At 38.9% G+C, this 17801-nt stretch overlaps 1 protein-coding gene across 3 annotated transcripts in view; it reads right to left on the bottom strand.

The window, feature by feature from the left end:
- Positions 1-1625: 1625 nt before the first annotated feature.
- LOC114565594 (probable cation-transporting ATPase 13A3) overlaps positions 1626-17801 on the bottom strand; it is a 41205-nt gene continuing 25029 nt past the window's right edge. For 2 of the 3 annotated variants that reach the window (XM_028593751.1, XM_028593750.1), the window contains 12 exons: positions 17161-17295; positions 16470-16549; positions 16311-16353; positions 14568-14677; positions 13720-13816; positions 12105-12177; positions 11822-11999; positions 9534-9715; positions 4750-4838; positions 3952-4032; positions 3603-3698; positions 1626-2472 (listed from right to left, as the gene is read on the bottom strand). In XM_028593751.1, the coding sequence (XP_028449552.1) occupies positions 2290-2472; positions 3603-3698; positions 3952-4032; positions 4750-4838; positions 9534-9715; positions 11822-11999; positions 12105-12177; positions 13720-13816; positions 14568-14677; positions 16311-16353; positions 16470-16549; positions 17161-17295 (1347 nt within the window). In that variant the 3' untranslated portion in view covers positions 1626-2289. The remainder of the gene's footprint in view (positions 2473-3602; positions 3699-3951; positions 4033-4749; positions 4839-9533; positions 9716-11821; positions 12000-12104; positions 12178-13719; positions 13817-14567; positions 14678-16310; positions 16354-16469; positions 16550-17160; positions 17296-17801) is intronic. The other variant, XM_028593752.1, reaches the window with a different exon arrangement.

The following is a 17801-nucleotide window of genomic DNA, read 5'->3' on the forward strand; positions in this document are numbered from 1 at the left end:
TCCCCTTTTAAAATGTTTTTTTATTTTATTTTATGGTAATAAAGGAGACGTTCAGGTGACTAATTCTCATACCTTTTTTTTTTTAACCTTTATTTCATTTTTTATCCGTACCTAGAAAAATATTTATACATTAACAGTTACATAAAAATATTATATAAAAATCACACGTTAAAATCAACGGTTATAACATTTTGATTCGTTTTGATTAATTCAATTGCTTTAATTAATTAAACCACTATCGGTCATGTGCAGTACCTAAGTGATGTTAAACGGTGTCATTTTCCCCCTTGCATTAAAAAAAGAAAGTCATATTTTTTGGAAAAAGAGCATAAAGATTTTATAATGCAATCAAAAGGACACAGAAATGGTTTTAATTCTTTTGTTAACTAACATATTCTCTTGCTCTCTCTCTTCTTCTTCCCCACACACACACACACACACACACACACACACACACACACACACAGTAACATTTTAAAAAGGGACACAGAACTTTCAGCTTGTCTTCCACAGGAAGAATTTCAACTGAAGCAACTCTAAGACAGAAATGCAGCAGTGGAATGTTTTCTGTCTCAACGGTACCAGCTGGGTTCATACAATTTCTTTTGACACATAAAAGTGTCTCGTTTATTAGAATCTATATGAGCTAATACCGTTTCACAACGTTTAGATTTTAGCAGCAGCTAATGCTGTGTTTATTTATTTATTTTAACAATGTTTTAATTGATTTTTTTTATTGCAGCAGCTAATAATGTTAGTGAAACGCTGTATGTTTTTAATCACAGTGAAGAGAACAGTTCCATCCAGTGCTTTTAGGCCTTAAATGGACCTGACTGAGCATACAGCAGCTGAATACTGTACGGTGTATCTGATCTGTCAGACCAAGGCACATGGTTTAAATATTTCAAATATTGGGTCCGATAACGAAAAAGCGGTTTAAAACAATGAAAAGACTCATCTGACACTTATACACCATTCTCAATGTCCAGTGTTGTGGTTGCATTTTGTATGTCATTGGCAGTAAAGTTCAATTTAGTTAGTAAGACATCCTGTCATCTTAAAGGAAACGTTCCGACATCTTGGAAAATGTACTAATTTGTTTTCTTGCTGAGAGATTTAATATTTAATTGCACAGTAAATATAAAGCTACAGACAGCAGCCGGTTAGCTTAGCTTAGCACAAAGACTGGAAACAGAGGAAACAGCTAGCCTGCCTGGTAACCAGCAGAGACTTAAAGGTCCCATATTATGCTCATTTTCAGGTTCATACTTGTGTTTTGGGTTTCTACTAGAACATTGTTATATACTTTAAGGTTTAAAAAACACATTATTTTCCACATACTGTCTCTCTGAATGTACCTGTATTCACCTTCTGTCTGTAACGCTCCGTTTTAGTGCCTGTCGCTTTAAGCCAACTTCCTAAAAAAGCCCAGGCTGCTCTGATTGGTCAGCATTTACAGGTTTTCTGCATCTGCACTCTCAGAGTCTCTGTACCATCATTGCAGCCAGGGAATGACTGTAACAGCAATGTAGCTGTGGCATCATAACCGTACAAAAGTCCTGACGGCTCGTTTAAAGGCACAGTGACTGAATACAGGCTGTGTGCATTTCTCTGTGGATTGAGTGTATTGATAATTTCACAGTATTTATATAGCGCCTCGACCTGCTTTATAATTAAAAAAGACATGGAAATCTCACTTTATACATTATGGAACCTTTAACCATCCTTAAAACCACAACGTGTCATTTTTAAACTTTGGTTTAAGTATGGAATGAACCAAATTAGATACAAATGTGTTAATTAGTGAGCTTTAGAATTTTTGTTACTTTTGGACCAGAGCCAGGCTAGTTGTGTCCCCGTTTCCAGTCTTTGTGCTGAGCTAAGCTAACCGACTGCTCATATGTACCGCATAGATATGAGAGTGGTATCAATCTTCTCATATAACTTTCAGCAAGAGAGCCAAAAGGCGTACCGTATTTCTCAAAATGTTTAACTATTCCTTTAACAGAGGCCTCTGGCTCAAGTTTCAGCAGTGTGACAAGTGCAAAGTGTTTGTCTATTCGGATGAGGTTAATCAAAATGAAAGAGAACTTTATGTATGAGCAGCTCACAGTCAGTCAGTCAGTCCTTGCAGTAGGAGGCCTCACCTTTATGAGGCTCCTAGATTGGCCGCTGGCATCCAGCAGGCTCCACGTCCCAAACACATCTCTGAGCATCTGCCATATCTCTGAGCTCAACTCAAGCTAAGGTTTTAGGTTTAGTCTGTGCAGCAGTTTGCTTGCTCAGGGGTCAGAGGGGGTCAGAGGTGTGGGATTGTGGATCGCTGGCGTATGTTACAGTGGAGGGTCTTGGCGGCCAGTTAGCGTCGTCCTGCAGCTCCAGGGCCAGGTGCATGTAGCGCACCCTCGGGGGCTTGCTTCTCCGACAGAACAACCAGGAGAGGAAGGACGAGCCCCAGTGGTCATTGGCCTCCTGGGAACATGTGACGTATGAACATTAGAAACTAAGCAGTGAGACAGCATGGATGTATTCACGTTATCTCTGCTGAATGCATGAGTGAGCCTCTTCAGCAATTTTTGAAACCAAATTAAAGCATCTAATCTATTTAAATTGTATTCACATTGCAAGATGATGCACAGAATTTTCTTTTATTTGCAGGAAATATTGGACAAAGTTCGAAGCGTTGACAATCTGGTTCATTACACTACTTATTGCATTAATATCAAGAGCCTTCCTGCATCATTTTTTTGTGATTAAACAATTTTTTTATTTCTCATTTTTTAACAACATACAAAAACAACTCGCAACATGAACAAATCCACCCCCCTTTCGTCATCACCACCCACCCAAACAAAAATCAAGACAAGAAGACACAGTAACTACAATATTCCCCAAAATAGTCAATAAACCAAATAAACATAACACCATAAGCCCATCATACACGTCTCTCCTCAAAACAAAGCTTCTTAGGAGCCCTCCAGACAGCTCAGGTACTTTCGGCATTTTCTAGTGTAGACATCCAATCTGGCAAACCGTTTAAATGACATTTTTTCAAACGCTGCCACTCCAGCCATCTCACAAGCCCACTCCTTGACCCCTTCATGCTTCCATCCTCTTAAAATAATCTGTCTGGCTATCAATCAACTAGTTTGGACCTGGCTTCTTATGTGCTTATTCATCCCATCTTCCAAAACAAATATTCTTGGGCTGAATGGAACCTGGGTCCCTGCAATCTGATGTACGTTATCATGTAATTAATCTATTTATTTTGGCAAATTGGAGCACAATCTTTGCACTATTGAGCGAGCATCTGTTGCCTGAAACAATGTGTTGATGGATTCATGAGATAAACTAGAATTGGAGTAATTCTTCTCAGCACAAAGACCCCAATGAAATGTTGTAGAATAAAAGATAACCTTTTGAATAATATTAATTGTAATGTTCAGTTCTATTAGATTTAGTCTCTACTGATTATTTATACAGCAGTCCCAACATGTAACAGGTCATCAGAGAAAATAATAATAAAAAGAACTGGAGAGTGAAGAGTATATATGCAGAACTCTTTCTAAAAAAGTGAAAGCAGAAAAGAAAAGCTTCCCAACCTGAAGTGTGTCAGCAGAGGGGGGCTTTGTGGGGCAATTTAGCCCCTGATTGCATCTGAAATCTAGCGTCCGCAAGATGATGTCAAGGATCAAAATCTACAGGAGATTTCAGTGGGAAGTTGAGAATAAGCTGGTCATGAAGATTGGGAATGCACAGCAATGCAAAGAGAAAATTAACTCAAAAGGAAATTTAAAAATCATGATTCACTGATTTCATTCATTAGGCAGTGGTGCACTACTGAGCATCTCAGAAAAATCAATGCATGCAAATTACCGTTTTCTAATGAAATAAAAAAAAAAGCAGATCAGTTACAGAGAGCTTGCAGGGTGTGATGTCTCTAAAGCATACCTCCAGCATGAAAGACACAGCCGTATTCACTATGACAATGATGGCCAGTGTAACACGCCAGTCAGGGGGAACACACACGATCTGAGTGGAGGCAGAGCAGCAGGAAGAGAGCACTGAATGCAACACCACACTCACTCACACACACACACACACACACACACACACACACACACACACACACACACACACACACACACACACACACACACACACACACACACACACACACACACACACACACACACACACACACCTGCAACTTCATGCAACTTTCCAGCAGGGCTGCACAATATGAGGAAAATATGCGATATGCGAAAACGTTGTTGAACATCACAATATCACGTTCTGCCTTTCTGCTGCCTTCAGTATTCTGCTAAAAAAAATACATCATATTGCTTGTTGAATTAAAAAAAAAATGGGAAAAAAAGAATCATTATTTTATTGAACAAATTGAACATTGAATTGAACATAAAAAGCAACATTAAAAAAGAACGACGGTAACATTTTAAAGTGTAGTTTTCTACTGATATTTCCTTTCAACTAATTCAAAAAAATCTCTGAGTGTCTTCTGCGATGTGTTTATTGCGCCAGTTTATACCGCGATGACGATAAAAATAACAATATACTGTGCAGCCCTACTTTCCGGACACGGTTACACCATCACTCTTCTTTCAGATGTAGCAACATTTCTACTTTCATGTTTCTACTGTTCAAATCCACAGCCAGGACATTTATTCTATCTTTTAGAGCAGCCAGTGCAACAAGAACATACAGAGAAATGAGACGATCTAGGTTTACCTCCAGGAAGCTTTCGATGGCAGGAACAGGATACAGCATGATGAGGAGGAGAAAAGTATACAGACCGATGCAGGACAGCATGAACGGCCCTTATGAAGGTAAAATACAAAAAAAATTCAGTGACGCTAGATTCAATTTATTATTATTAGGTTATTTTCAACTTGCAAGGACATCACACACATATGGGAAGTGATTAATGCCAGAAGAGATTACGAATGGATGCATTTAGGAAAATGAATAATAATTTGGAAAACTGAATTTAAAATTACACTTTAACGTGCAAGTCTATAAGAATGACATTTACTTTGAATAAAAAGACTCATCTGACACTCATATACACTTCTCAATGTCCAACATTGAACAAAGTAGTTGCATTTTGTAGCATAATGTAGTTAGTAAGACATCTTAAAAGGAATAGTTCGCCATTTTGGGAAATAATCATTTATTTTCTTGCTGAGAGTTAGCTGAGAGACTGCAGCCCGTCCTCACCCATTATGCAAGCAGCTCATAACGACTCACAATAACCTTTCTTGTTAGGGCAGCATCTTGTGGCTGGGTTAGTGTTAGGGCAAATTGCGTTATTGCGAGGGCAAACGAGGAAGTGATGTGGCAAAGTGTAAGGAGACAGGTTGGGGTGATGGAAGAAAAAACACAGGACTGTCACTCAAGAGACGTCCACATTTTAGTAGTTTTACGGGACTCATTTTAAGCCAGGTGACGGTCCTTTCAGGTGTCGTGGTAGTGGAGTTTAGCCAGAAAAAGGGAGGGTCATGCGGCGATGACTAGTTAAGTTTAGGCACCAAAACGACTAGTTAAAAGGTCCTATGACATGCTGCTTTTTGGATGCTTTTATAGGCATCAGTGGTCCCCTAATACTGTATCTGAAGTCTCTTTCCTGAAATTCAGCCTTGAATGAGCTTTCCTTAGGATGTGCCATTTCTTTGTCTGTAGCTTTAATTGCTATTGAGGGGGGGCAAGGTGGAGGGTGGGGTGTGGCCAGTGACGGGGTGTGGCCAGTGACGGACTGGTAATCTGGCCGTTGGGCAGATGCCAGAGGGGCCGCGGGCGTCTTTATGTGTCTATGGTCTGCGTAAGCGACGTGGTGGTTGGAAGTTGAAAATTGGAAGTTGTAAGCTATGGTTGGAAGTTGTTGACAAAAAAATGTATCGAGGCATCAAGCGACACAAGGGGGGGCAGAGAAAAAGAGAGAGAGAAATATAAGAGAGCACTGTTGGCTGACATTGAAAAATGCTGCAAACTTTTTTTTAAACTCAAGTGCAGCTTCAGCTAGCATTAGCGCTAATACAGCTAGCATGTTAGCACTATATCTGAGCCAGCACACCAGGGAGAGACACAGGACAGTGAGGAATATGAGGAAGAACAAAACGAGCAAGAGGAGGATGAAGAGATAGACATGGATAACAGTGGCGGCTGCTGGTCATTCAAAGAGGGGAAGCTCATTTTTGGCCTACATCATAGAAATTGTCCATTTATTTATATTAATATTATAATAATATATATAATAATAATAATATAATGATATAATAATAAATAATAACATAATACAATAATAATATAATTATTATAATAATAATTTATAATATCCATGAGGTTTCATCAAGAGGCATGGCCAGCAGTACATTTTCTTTGTCACAGCACTTCCGGTCAGCCAGCTAACTTTGTCATACCAGGAGAGCTGAACAGACCGGGTACTTTGTAAGGCTGCTCCCTCTTAGTCGATTAGTCGACTAATCTGTCGTTTTGGTCTTAGTCAACTTAGATTTCTTTAGTCGATTAGTCATGTTTTATGCTTTTTTCATGCTGAATGACTTATTTCCAAGAAACGTACAAGCACATCTCTGGTAAACACAAGAATTAAAGTGGTGCTTTTGCTTGACTCTCAGAGAAACTCAGATTTACAGATCTGTCGATTAAATGAATGATTGTTAGTCGACTAAGAATTTTTTTAATCGAGCACAGCCCTAGTACGTTGCCCTGTCTTTTGCACTAAATCAATCTTAAGTGTTGATCTAACCGTGCTGTTTAATTCTAAGTTTCTCCTCGTAAGGAAGACTTTCAAATGGCTTTGCCAAAATCAGGTCGACAATATTAGCATTGTCTGCCATCATGTGCAGTTTGCTAGCTGGCTAGTTCACCCCTACAACACCAGCCTAGCCTACTGTATGAATGAATGAATGAACAAACGCTCTAACAAAGCAATATTAAACTCGAAGGAGGAAATGTGGGAATTAGGTTCAACTGAAACAAGGAATGTGGTGTATAACTGTATGAAATGTATGATGAAAATTGGCTAGCAATTTCACCAAGCAAATACCAAGAAATAGGTTGCAGCAGCTCGTCTTTCAAAATCCGCGATGGGATTGAGCTGAGCTCTGCTTGAAGTTGAACAGCTTCAGAAATTCAGAGCCTATAAGTGACGTAATTTTACCAAGTCGGTTATTTCGGTCTTTTAATCCTATTAATATTTCCGCGGCCGCCCACTGTGTGTTAATGTACTTTCCCCTTAAAACATATTACGGCCACCGCGTGTGTAGTCACGTGACTCCGCCCCGTCCAGTCTGCGACATTGAAGCAACATGGAGGAGAACTCAAACACAGAGTCAACTCAGCAACAGGAGCCGGAGCCGCTTGTACCAAAAAAACACGCAGCGTCCGTCGCTTGGACACATTTTGGTTTCAATAAAGACGACACCGAACAAACTCAAGTCAAATGCAAACACTGCAGAAAAACTGTTATAGCGACCAAAGGTAATACCAGAAATCTATTTCAACACCTGGAGCGCAATCACATTACCGTATATGAACAGTGCATGGCTCAAAAAAAAGAGAGAGGCTGACAATTGCAACAGCAACAAGTGCCTCAACAAAGCAGGTGTCGATCACACACGCATTTACAAATGCTACACAATATGAAAAGGATTCAAGAAAATGGAGAGAAATAACTGACGCCATTAGTTACTACATTGCGAAGGACATGGCTCCCATAGCTACGGTGGAGCACAGTGGGTTTAAACAACTCGTTAAAACACTCGAAAGAAGATACACTGTGCCATCGCGACACTATTTTTCCCAAACTACTTGGTGTCCCCCATGCTGGATAGTGAGAAAAATCCAGTGGAATGGTGGGGAAAGCATCATGTACACTTCCCCAATCTAAGTGAGGTGGCAAAAAAGTATCTCTGCATACCAGCCACTAGCTCCCCATCAGAACGAGTTTTCAGTTCTGGAGGAAACATTGTTACATGCCTCAGATCCTGCCTGACCTGAAAAGGTAAACATGCTAGTGTTTCTTAGTAAGAACCTGGAGTAAATGCTTACACATAGAGAGTGACAGGACAAGATCCCTGAGAGGAAGATCAAAAGGTTTACAAGTTATATTTACAATAATTTATTTTATTTACAATAATTTATTTTGTTTACAAGAGAGAAATTATATTTTACTTTTAAGATGACATGGCAATATTTACCATAATTGTTTACAAAAAGAACTATTTTTAAAAGTTCTTTATTTTCAAAATTTTTAGGAAAATTTTTCTTTACATTAAAATTGTAATTACTTTTTTATAAGACGTTTTTATTTCATTGTAAAATCTACTGTTGTAGATTTCAGTTTTTCAGTTTGAAATATTTAATAAATAAGCATTAATTGCTATCTGTGTGTTGTTTCCTTATTTTAGAATCACAAAGATCGGATTATATGCACTGATTCATTAGAAAAAATAACCGTGAACATATTTATAAGAAAAGATTTTTTTTTTTAAATAATCGTTCAATAATCGTAATCGAGGTAACTTGTTCGATTAATCGTGATTATGATTTTAGCCAAAATCTTCCAGCCCTACTTCAGAATATTATATTATTATGGAGTGGCTGGCTCTGATGATTTATTCATTTTTTATTTATAAGTCTATGTTTTGGTTTTTGGTGCAGTTGTTTATAGCATGGGAGTTTACGTTCACCATCACTGGGGCTATCAAAAGTGCGTGTTTTTTCCGTGCGTCAAAAGTTCTATCTGCGACCCCCCCTCCCCCTCCTCCCCCCTCTCAACTGGTGGGCCGCTGGTGGGTGGAAATGCCAGGGCCGTTTTTTGTTCCCAGTCCGTCACTCGGTGTGGCCTTGACAAACAGCCATGCTTCACTTGTTTGCTAGCCATGATGTCTCTCTCTTTCTCATGGGCGGGCCAAATTCTCTGGGCGGGCAAAGCAGAGAAAGGGGAGGTAACCTTTCCCCTTATGACGACATAAAGGGAAGATTCCAGATCGGCCATCTGAGCTTTCATTTTCTCAAAGGCAGAGCAGGATACCCAGGGCTCGGTTTACACCTATCACCATTTCTACCCACTGAGGGACCATAGGCAGGCTAGGGGAACTCATATCATTGTCATAAATCTCATAAAGTGAAATTTTCATGCCATGGGACCTTTAAGCTTAGGAAAATGACTGTGGTTTGGATTAAAACACTCCAGAGGAAGTAACAAGCGTTTCCTGGGTGAAAGTCTTTTGTTTTCGCCGAAAAGTGAACTCCGCTCTCCGGCTTGAAAGCGCTGTGTTTTATGTTGACACCATGTTGTGCTATTTCATTTTGAGATTATTTTCCATTAGATATTCCACTGGAAGTTGATAAATAAGTGTTTTGTCCTGCACGGCCGAGTGGCTCTAAATCCATGGTACTGAAAGGGGAATTTAATTCTTGCATGTTTTGTTTTGTTGTGCATGATCAAAAAACATCCATTCATCACTTTAACAGAACTTAATTGCTCTTACAGTTCTTGTAGCTTGGCTGTCTGAAGGGCTTTCCCTTGGAGAAAATGATGGCCACAGCCAAATACTGGAAAGAGGAGACGTAGAAGAGGGTGGTGTTCTCGTAGTTCCTGATGTTTTTGTGGTCATGAGGGCTTGTTACATTCAGGCTGTAAGAGAGACTTGATCTGGAAACATTACAGGCACTACAGGAGAAGAGAAGAGAGAAGCAGAATTTCATAAAAGACTTCTTTGTTACTGTATACAACTACAATTTTGAAAAAAAAAAGGCATTCTAACCTCACTCGTAAATTAATTGGTAATGGTTAACCTCGTTTTTTTTTACCTGGACCCTATTTTCCCATTTCTTTGTGTCTAAGTGACTGATGGGAACAACAATCTTTGGCAATGGTCCCGTGTTAAGCGAGATTGCTGCAGTCGGCAGCGGCGAAACAAGCTACAATGAGCAAATGCTTACCTTCAATTTACGTCCACTAAAGTGCTTGTTTTGCCACTGACCAGCTCAGATCATTGTTCCAAGTGTCTAACAACATTATGGGAAGGATTCCTACGGTGGATCGACCTTTCTGTTAAAGAGTAAGATCCTTTTTTTTTTTAAACATAAAAACATTCTTGAAATTACTATCGCTAAACGCACCAGAATCTATATCAATGAACAGTCATTTTGGCATCCAAAAAATTACACAAAATAAAACTATGACATACTTGACCGATTTACATGCGGAAGTATGCTGGCTCAATACACGCTGAAAGTACTGGCCCTTGTAGTATATAATATTTAACCCTTGTGTTGTCTTTCATTGGACGACGCACTTGTCGTCCTCCCGGGTCAAAAAATCCACACTTTTTCTGACGTTTTTGTGAGAAGTGACGACACTTGTTTTCTTTGACATTTAGCGCTTCTTTTCACCTTTTCTTTGACATTTAGCGCTTCTTTTCACTACCATGTATAAATACCACTAACACAAACTTATTACCACTAGTTTTACACTTAGTTTTGGAATTCATGGTCAATAAACCTCATTTATAGGAAATTATAACTTATTCTTGAGTTAAAAAAGCAGAAATTATGAATTATTTCAAATAATATCAAAGGAAGATAATCACAGACTGGTATATGTCAACGTTCAGTTAGGATACATTTAAACATTTCAAAAAAAAAATTCAAATGCTAAAAAATTGAATAAAACACCCAAAATTCAATGAAAGTAGAGATCCAATTATTTGTTGTACTTACAAGGCGTGTTGTATGGAATCCTCAATGTTATTTTTGGGTAATTCAAATTGGGTTGTCAAAATGAAACCTATATTTCTGATATAGGAATTTTGAAAAAGGGTCAAATTTGACCCGAAGACAACACAAGGGTTAAATGGAGTCTGGTAGGCTTAGCGATCTCGGAACAAAAAGGTCTATCTCTGTAGGGATCCTTTCCATAATGTTGTCGGACCCTTGGAATAATAATCTGAGCCTGTTAGTGGATTTTAGTGGACAAAATAGACGATGCACATTTGCACTATAGGATTACATTGCAGTGCAGTTTGCGGCTGCTAATCACAGCGTTCTCGCTCAATACTAGACCAATTTCACCAATTGTTCCCATCAGTTACTTACACACAGGTCAAAAAAATGATTACCCTTTAAAATGAAATCTAGTTGGATGGATAAACAATGGATTTTTGTTGTTGTTGCTTTGAGCCAAAAAAAAAAAATCATTAGCATTCATATCATTCTTTTTAATTGGAGATGTGAGCAGCACTGCACAGATTTGGAACTAGGGTTAGTGTACAGTGAGAATAGTATGTATAGTATAGCATTGTTAGAAAGAGTGTAAAGATGTCAGCAAAATATCTAATTGTGATTATTTTGACTGATATTGCGATTGCGATATGATTCACGATATTGGAGGGAATTATCATTTTTGTATCATTATTCTCATTGAAAAATATAAAAAAATAAATAAATGAAAGATTGAAGTGTGATTTTTTTTTGTGAGGATCTGTACCAAACAAAATACGATTTGTAGGCCGGGATGTCTCTGCAGCACCACAATACTTTATTTCAGAATGGCTTGACACATATTTTGCCTTTAACAAATATTGCGCCCCCCTGCGATTTGGATATTGCACTAGTTCATATTGTGATTTCGATAAAAGTGCGATTAATTGTTTAGCCCTATGTCAGCAGAGACAAAGCCGGAGAGCAGGCTGAAACAATGTGTAATAGCATTTACCTGTATTTACCAACCAGTGACTCACTCATTCATCATTTGGCAGGAGCTAGTTTCACTCACTCTGACTGAGGCGTCCATGTCTCATACCAGTTCTGCTGTCGTACTAAAAGGAAAGCCAGGACCTGGAAGACCAGGCTGGTGAGGATCTGGGTCAGGACGGAGAAGAGCAGCGGGCCGGAGATCAGACTGGACGGCGGGCGCTGCCACACCAGCTCCTTCCACGCCGGGTTCAGACTCACTGCAGACACAAGTCACTGTGTGTTATCATGTTTAATTGCTTTCATCTAAGCCCCAGGACTCATTACATTGAGTAAAAGCATTTCTTGCTCTTCATGGTGCTCACTTGTGAAGGCAATGATGAGAATGATGGCGATGTCAATGAAGAGGAACTGGAAGTCTCCCAAGTTGCTGAGAATCTACAATATCAGAAAAGATGAAACAGTCACACAGCAGCAGAGGAATGAACCTGCAATGACTCAATCTATAAGTGTTTTAATGTAAATAATGTATTTACATTAAAACATATCCATAAAACATTGGTTACTCTCTAATCAAATGTGCTGCCATAATCCGGAATGCATGGCTAAATCTGGCACATTTACATGTTGGACTCTGCGCTCATGTTCAAAGCCCAACGCAAGTGTCTTTGCTAGTTTAAGACCGACGCAGTTGTCAATTTCCCGTCCAGCGCCCGCGTCGTTTAAATAGCAAATGCACCTGCGCCAACCTTTGCGCCCATGGGCGTGCTGGTCTTACAGGGAGGTATGTTCAGGTGAATTCTTAGTGTATTGCTATCTTGAAGCAGCGGGAATTAATCGTGCCATTGACCAACAAACACCTGGTCTAAAGTCAATAGCGCAGCATTTCATTGTTATTTTAACAGCAAATTAGTAAAATGCTCCTAGGCTCATGCACAGCGCGCGCACACAATGCCTTTTACACATACACACAGGGAAACGCAGCAGCACACAAACATTACAAATAAAAAGATTACAAAAAAAATATTACGGTGCAAATCTGCCATCATAATAGCAATGCGCCAAGGTCCAAACGCGCCTGGCTTTTAAAGGAAATGGGAGATGACACTCTGATTGGTTTATTGCATGTTAGGCCCCAAACACACCTATGAATTAATGAAGACACTAAGTACAACCCTTTTGAACCCTGCACCCGGCGCACGGACCCTTTTTTCCGCCGTCAAACTAGCAAAAGTGGATTTGGACAGGCCCTAAACACACCTGCGCCAGGCGCTTCACGCCATGCGCTTAGATCGTTAAGATAGGGCCCTCTGTGTGTTATGTGGGAACCATACCAGTGTTTGTGAGGCAAAAACAATGTGAGACGTTTAAAAACCTCTTTAGGAAACATTATGAATGAAATGTAAGATCTACTGTATATCACGACACAAAAAAACAAACGTACAAATGTTTTAATTGTTTAAAACATATTTATGCACATTTGTAAATTTGTGTTAAGCATGTACCGCTGTCTTTAATTTCAAGGTTAGGTGGGTTCCCTTTTTTTTTTATTTTTTTTGGGCCTTTCCGCCTTTAATGGATAGGAAATCTGAGATATAAAAGAGGAGAGAGAGGGGGGACATGCAGGAAACCGTCACAGGTCTGACTCGAACCCTCGACCTTCTGTGTCGAGGAACAAACCTCTACATATGTTTGCCTGCTCTATCAACTGAGTTAACCGGCCACAGGTGGGTTACTTTTACAAGCCCTCCGTTTTTTTTAATTTTTATTATGTCATTGTATACTTCTTCTCCTTTTTTTAATGTGATATAAACAAATAAATAAAGAAAGAAATATTCAATTCCCAAAGAGGAAAAATATATAATTTTTTCCTTCTTAAAAATCTTACTCATTTTATTTAAGGTAAATCAAATAATACAATGGTATTTCTCACCGACTGCATTTGAAAGTGTACGCAGTGCGAGAGAGCAGTTTGTTTACCGAGTACAGCAGGGTGACGCTGAGGTACTGGATGATGCTGTACAGAGCCATGAACTTGAACACGCAGAATGATGTAACGAGGGCAGCTCGGCCCTCCCTTAGCAAGGCAAGAACATTCACAATAATCAGTTAGAATAAAGAGTTAGAAAGCGCAAAGAAATAAAAAAATTGAGAATGTACATTTTATTCCACAACAATAAAAAAGTATCAAGTGTTTTTTGAGTTGAACTGTGAACCGTGTGTGTGTGTGTGTGCGAGCGTGTGTGTGTGCGTGTGCGTGCGCACGTGTGCGCGCGCGTGTGTGTGTATCATTACACCCCTGGTGGTTACAGACAGAACTGATGAGGAGAAGTTTGTTAAACAATTCTGTAACAGTGAGTACCTTATGGTATGTTTGTCAAATGTCAAATTCTCTAAATTCTGGATGATATTCCATCAATCAATCAATTAATCAATCCAACTACTTTATTTAACCCTCAGGGGGGAATTTGGTTCATTACATATGCTCCATTGTCGAGTAGAAATATAGAAATAAAGTTTAAAAAAAGAAATAGAAAAAGGAAATAAAATAGAAAATGAAATATGTAAACCAAATACGTAAGAAGTAAGAAGTATATATATAAAAATGAAAAATATGTGCATTTTACTAAAATGTTTAGCATATATATGTAAAATAGAGTAATATTAAATGTTGAATATATTCAACACTGTAAATAATAATGTAAATAATGATAGTGCTGAGAAATGCAGTATAAATAAATACAGTATTCATGTCCGGAGTATTGCACAGTTGAGTTATTACTGCAGTATTAGCATAAAGAATTGTACACAGTGGAGGGAGGGGCTACCTGATGAGGTTGGGGACACAGGAGATGTTGGGGGTGGAGGAGGTGAAGGGTGAAGCAACAGAGGCCTCCAGCTCAGACAGAGAGATCCCACTGTGAGCTCGCTTTAAAGCCTGACACACACACACACACACACACACACACACACACACACACACACACACACACACACACACACACACACACACACACACACACACACACACACACACTGTATAAATAACTTTGCATTCAAATATCAATAAGACGAGATGGCATTTGATGTGACACAGAACTTTCAGCTTGTCTTCCACGGGAAGAATTTCAACTGAAGCAACTGTAGAATGTTTTCCGTCTCAGAAATACAACAGTACCAGCTGGGTTGATAAAATTTTTAATAATAATAAAATAGTAATAAAATTGTCTCATGTTTGTTTCTGAATCTATATGAGCTAATACTGTTTCACAACATTCTCTTGCTCGCTCTTTCTCTCACAGCGCCCGCCCAAAACCCCTTGGGAAGTATCATCCATAATACGTTGTCCTATTGAGCCTAATCCCCTACAGTGTATTTTACACCTACACGCTGCCTCACCTGAACTGAAAACATAAAAGAATCAACTTTTATGGTATTGTGCACGCTTATCAATCCTACAGCGTTGGCTAGACAATGTCAAACCATCAGTTTCAAATTGGCTAGATAACGTCTCCCTATGAAAAGGCTCACAAGTGTTCTCCACGGAGACATTCATGTTTTCTTTCTTCTGTATGGAGCCCTGTTATAGATTTTCTTGGAGAGGATGCTATGCTGATGTCATATTAAAAGGTTTTGTAACTTGGGGATCCAAATGTAACATCTCGATGTTATTGTAGTTGAAATGAACAATCATGCGCCCCCACTCCCCCCAGTCAGCACAGTTGCACTTTCTAGATAGGGATTCTATGTAATGGATGCCTTGATAATGTTTTTATATTTTTCTTATTTTATCTATTGTGTGAGTGTGTATATGAAAGTGAGTATTGTTTTAGAAGCTGCACAAGCAAATTTCGTTGTATGATTCTACTGCACAATGACAATTAAAGTATATTCTATTCTAGTAAAATGGAAGACGATGATTTATGTTTGTGTTGTTGTCCCCCACCTTTTTGCTTATTATATTTAATTTATTAATTTCTTTTATGTAACACCGGGTGTGTAACCTGTTAAAAATTAAAATATAAAATAAAATGATTGAAAAAAAGAAGAGGTGAAAGTTGTAATGTGCTACACCTTTATTTGAGTCATTGGATTGTTTTTCTCTTCTACAGTTCAGGTGGAAATATTTTACACTTTGGATACTAGAAACTTTGAAAAAATAAGGTTTTAATGCAACACATCGTGTGTAATACAGTCATAAATAAAACAAATATATGTTTTGTTAGCATTTTAAGTACCCAGCAGTATATGGACTTGGCTTAAACATTCCATGTACAACTGTAAATTGTATGTATGAAAAATGTCAAGACTCACACAAAATGTTGCTTAATTGTTGGAAAGCTGACTATTTTTCAAATGTGATCATGGATATTTTTTAGTAAAGGATTTGAGCACTGCTGCCGCCACTGTGTTACCTGTATTTTATTTTGTTTGAGTTCCTGAGAGCCAATCAGACACTGGCATGTAAGCCGGTTTAACAAATGAGGCATCAGTCTGGTGTGAGATGGGACAAAGCCGTGTATTGTTATGTTACGATTTGGGCATATTAAATAGAAATAATCCATACTTACTCCACAGTCATTCGCACCATCCCCACACATCCCAACAGTGTAACTGGAAGGAAAAACAGCGGGTCAAAGTAGTAAGTTTGCTGACGGCCATGAATCTTTATCATCATATGATCTCCGACAGATTTAAACTGAAGCCAAACAAAGTGATGAGAGACTCACTCGATGCTCTGCAGGACTTCCACCAGCTGAGTCTTCTGGTCTGGAGCCATGCGGGCAAACACAGTGGCTCTCAGCACCAGCTGCAGCACCACCGTGTGGACAGAAACAGAATGATTTCCATAATTACCCAACTACAGCAGACAGGCTAAAAATCCTTATCTTCTATGTAAAAAAAAAAAAAAAAAAAATCCCGTGCTCAATCTTCTATTAAATTTAGTGCCGTTATTTTCTGGAATGAAAATGTGCATTTAATGGACTGCTCTGTGTCATTTTCTACATATAAAAATAGACTTAGAAGTGCCCTGCTGTCTAAAACATTTGATTTGGAAATAATGATCCCTCTGCATATGTTTCTCTTTTTTGTTACATTTTCTTTAATGAAACTTTTGAACACTCATGCTTAAAATGTACTGGATTTTGTATGTCTACATTTGCTATGTCCCTGGAGTGTGGTTTTTATATAAGCCATTATAGATTTCTACCACCATTTTATATTTCTTCAATGTCATTTATGTTTATGTGTGTGAAACAAATGAACACATTACAGCAACATCCAAACGACGTCAGTGTAGTAAGACAGAGACCTAAACTACATACACCAATTTATGTGTAAATTGGCTCTAAAGCTGATTAAAACCTTATACCAATGTGAACATGTAGATGTTTGTCTGTCTCAAGATGAGGCCTGTACCTTTTGGACGAGTTGTGGGAAGTGCTCAGTGATGACAGCGAAGGCTCTTCCAGTCACAGCAAAGTGATAGCTTTGTTCCTGCTGAGGAACTTTCTCTCTGTCATATACTGCGTCCTGCAGGTTTATCTCCACAGTCTGAAGGAGAGAGGATGAGCCAATATCACTGGAACGCCTTAAAACTACCAAACGCTGTTGTTGACTTTTTCAGGCTGACAAAAAAAGTCTTTACCCCTGATATTAGTCTCGCATTGCCAAAGCTATCTCCACAGCGCTGTGGAGTAAGGTCTGGCCACACCACAGATGCATTCTGGGATAGGAGAAAAAAAATGCTCTGGGTTGTTAGCATTTCTTTTAACCAATCACAATGGTCTTGGGCGGCGCTAAGCTCCGGATGCAGCGACGGTGGCTCTGCAGAATAGTTAACTGTTGACACAACACAGTAACCTGAGCTATTTAAATTAGCTGATACATAGTTAAACCTTATTTGCTCATACCAGTGTATCACCGTGTGTACTTTGTCTACAGCAATCCCACCAATCGGTCCCAAAACGTCCCAGTTAGAGAATAAATTCCGTAAACATAATCTTTCTAAATCTTTACAATCATTCCCCGAAAGAACCAAGAAGACCTGCCTTGTTACA

The sequence above is a fragment of the Perca flavescens genome, chromosome 12 (assembly GCF_004354835.1).
Source record: "Perca flavescens isolate YP-PL-M2 chromosome 12, PFLA_1.0, whole genome shotgun sequence".
Lineage (NCBI taxonomy): Eukaryota > Metazoa > Chordata > Actinopteri > Perciformes > Percidae > Perca > Perca flavescens.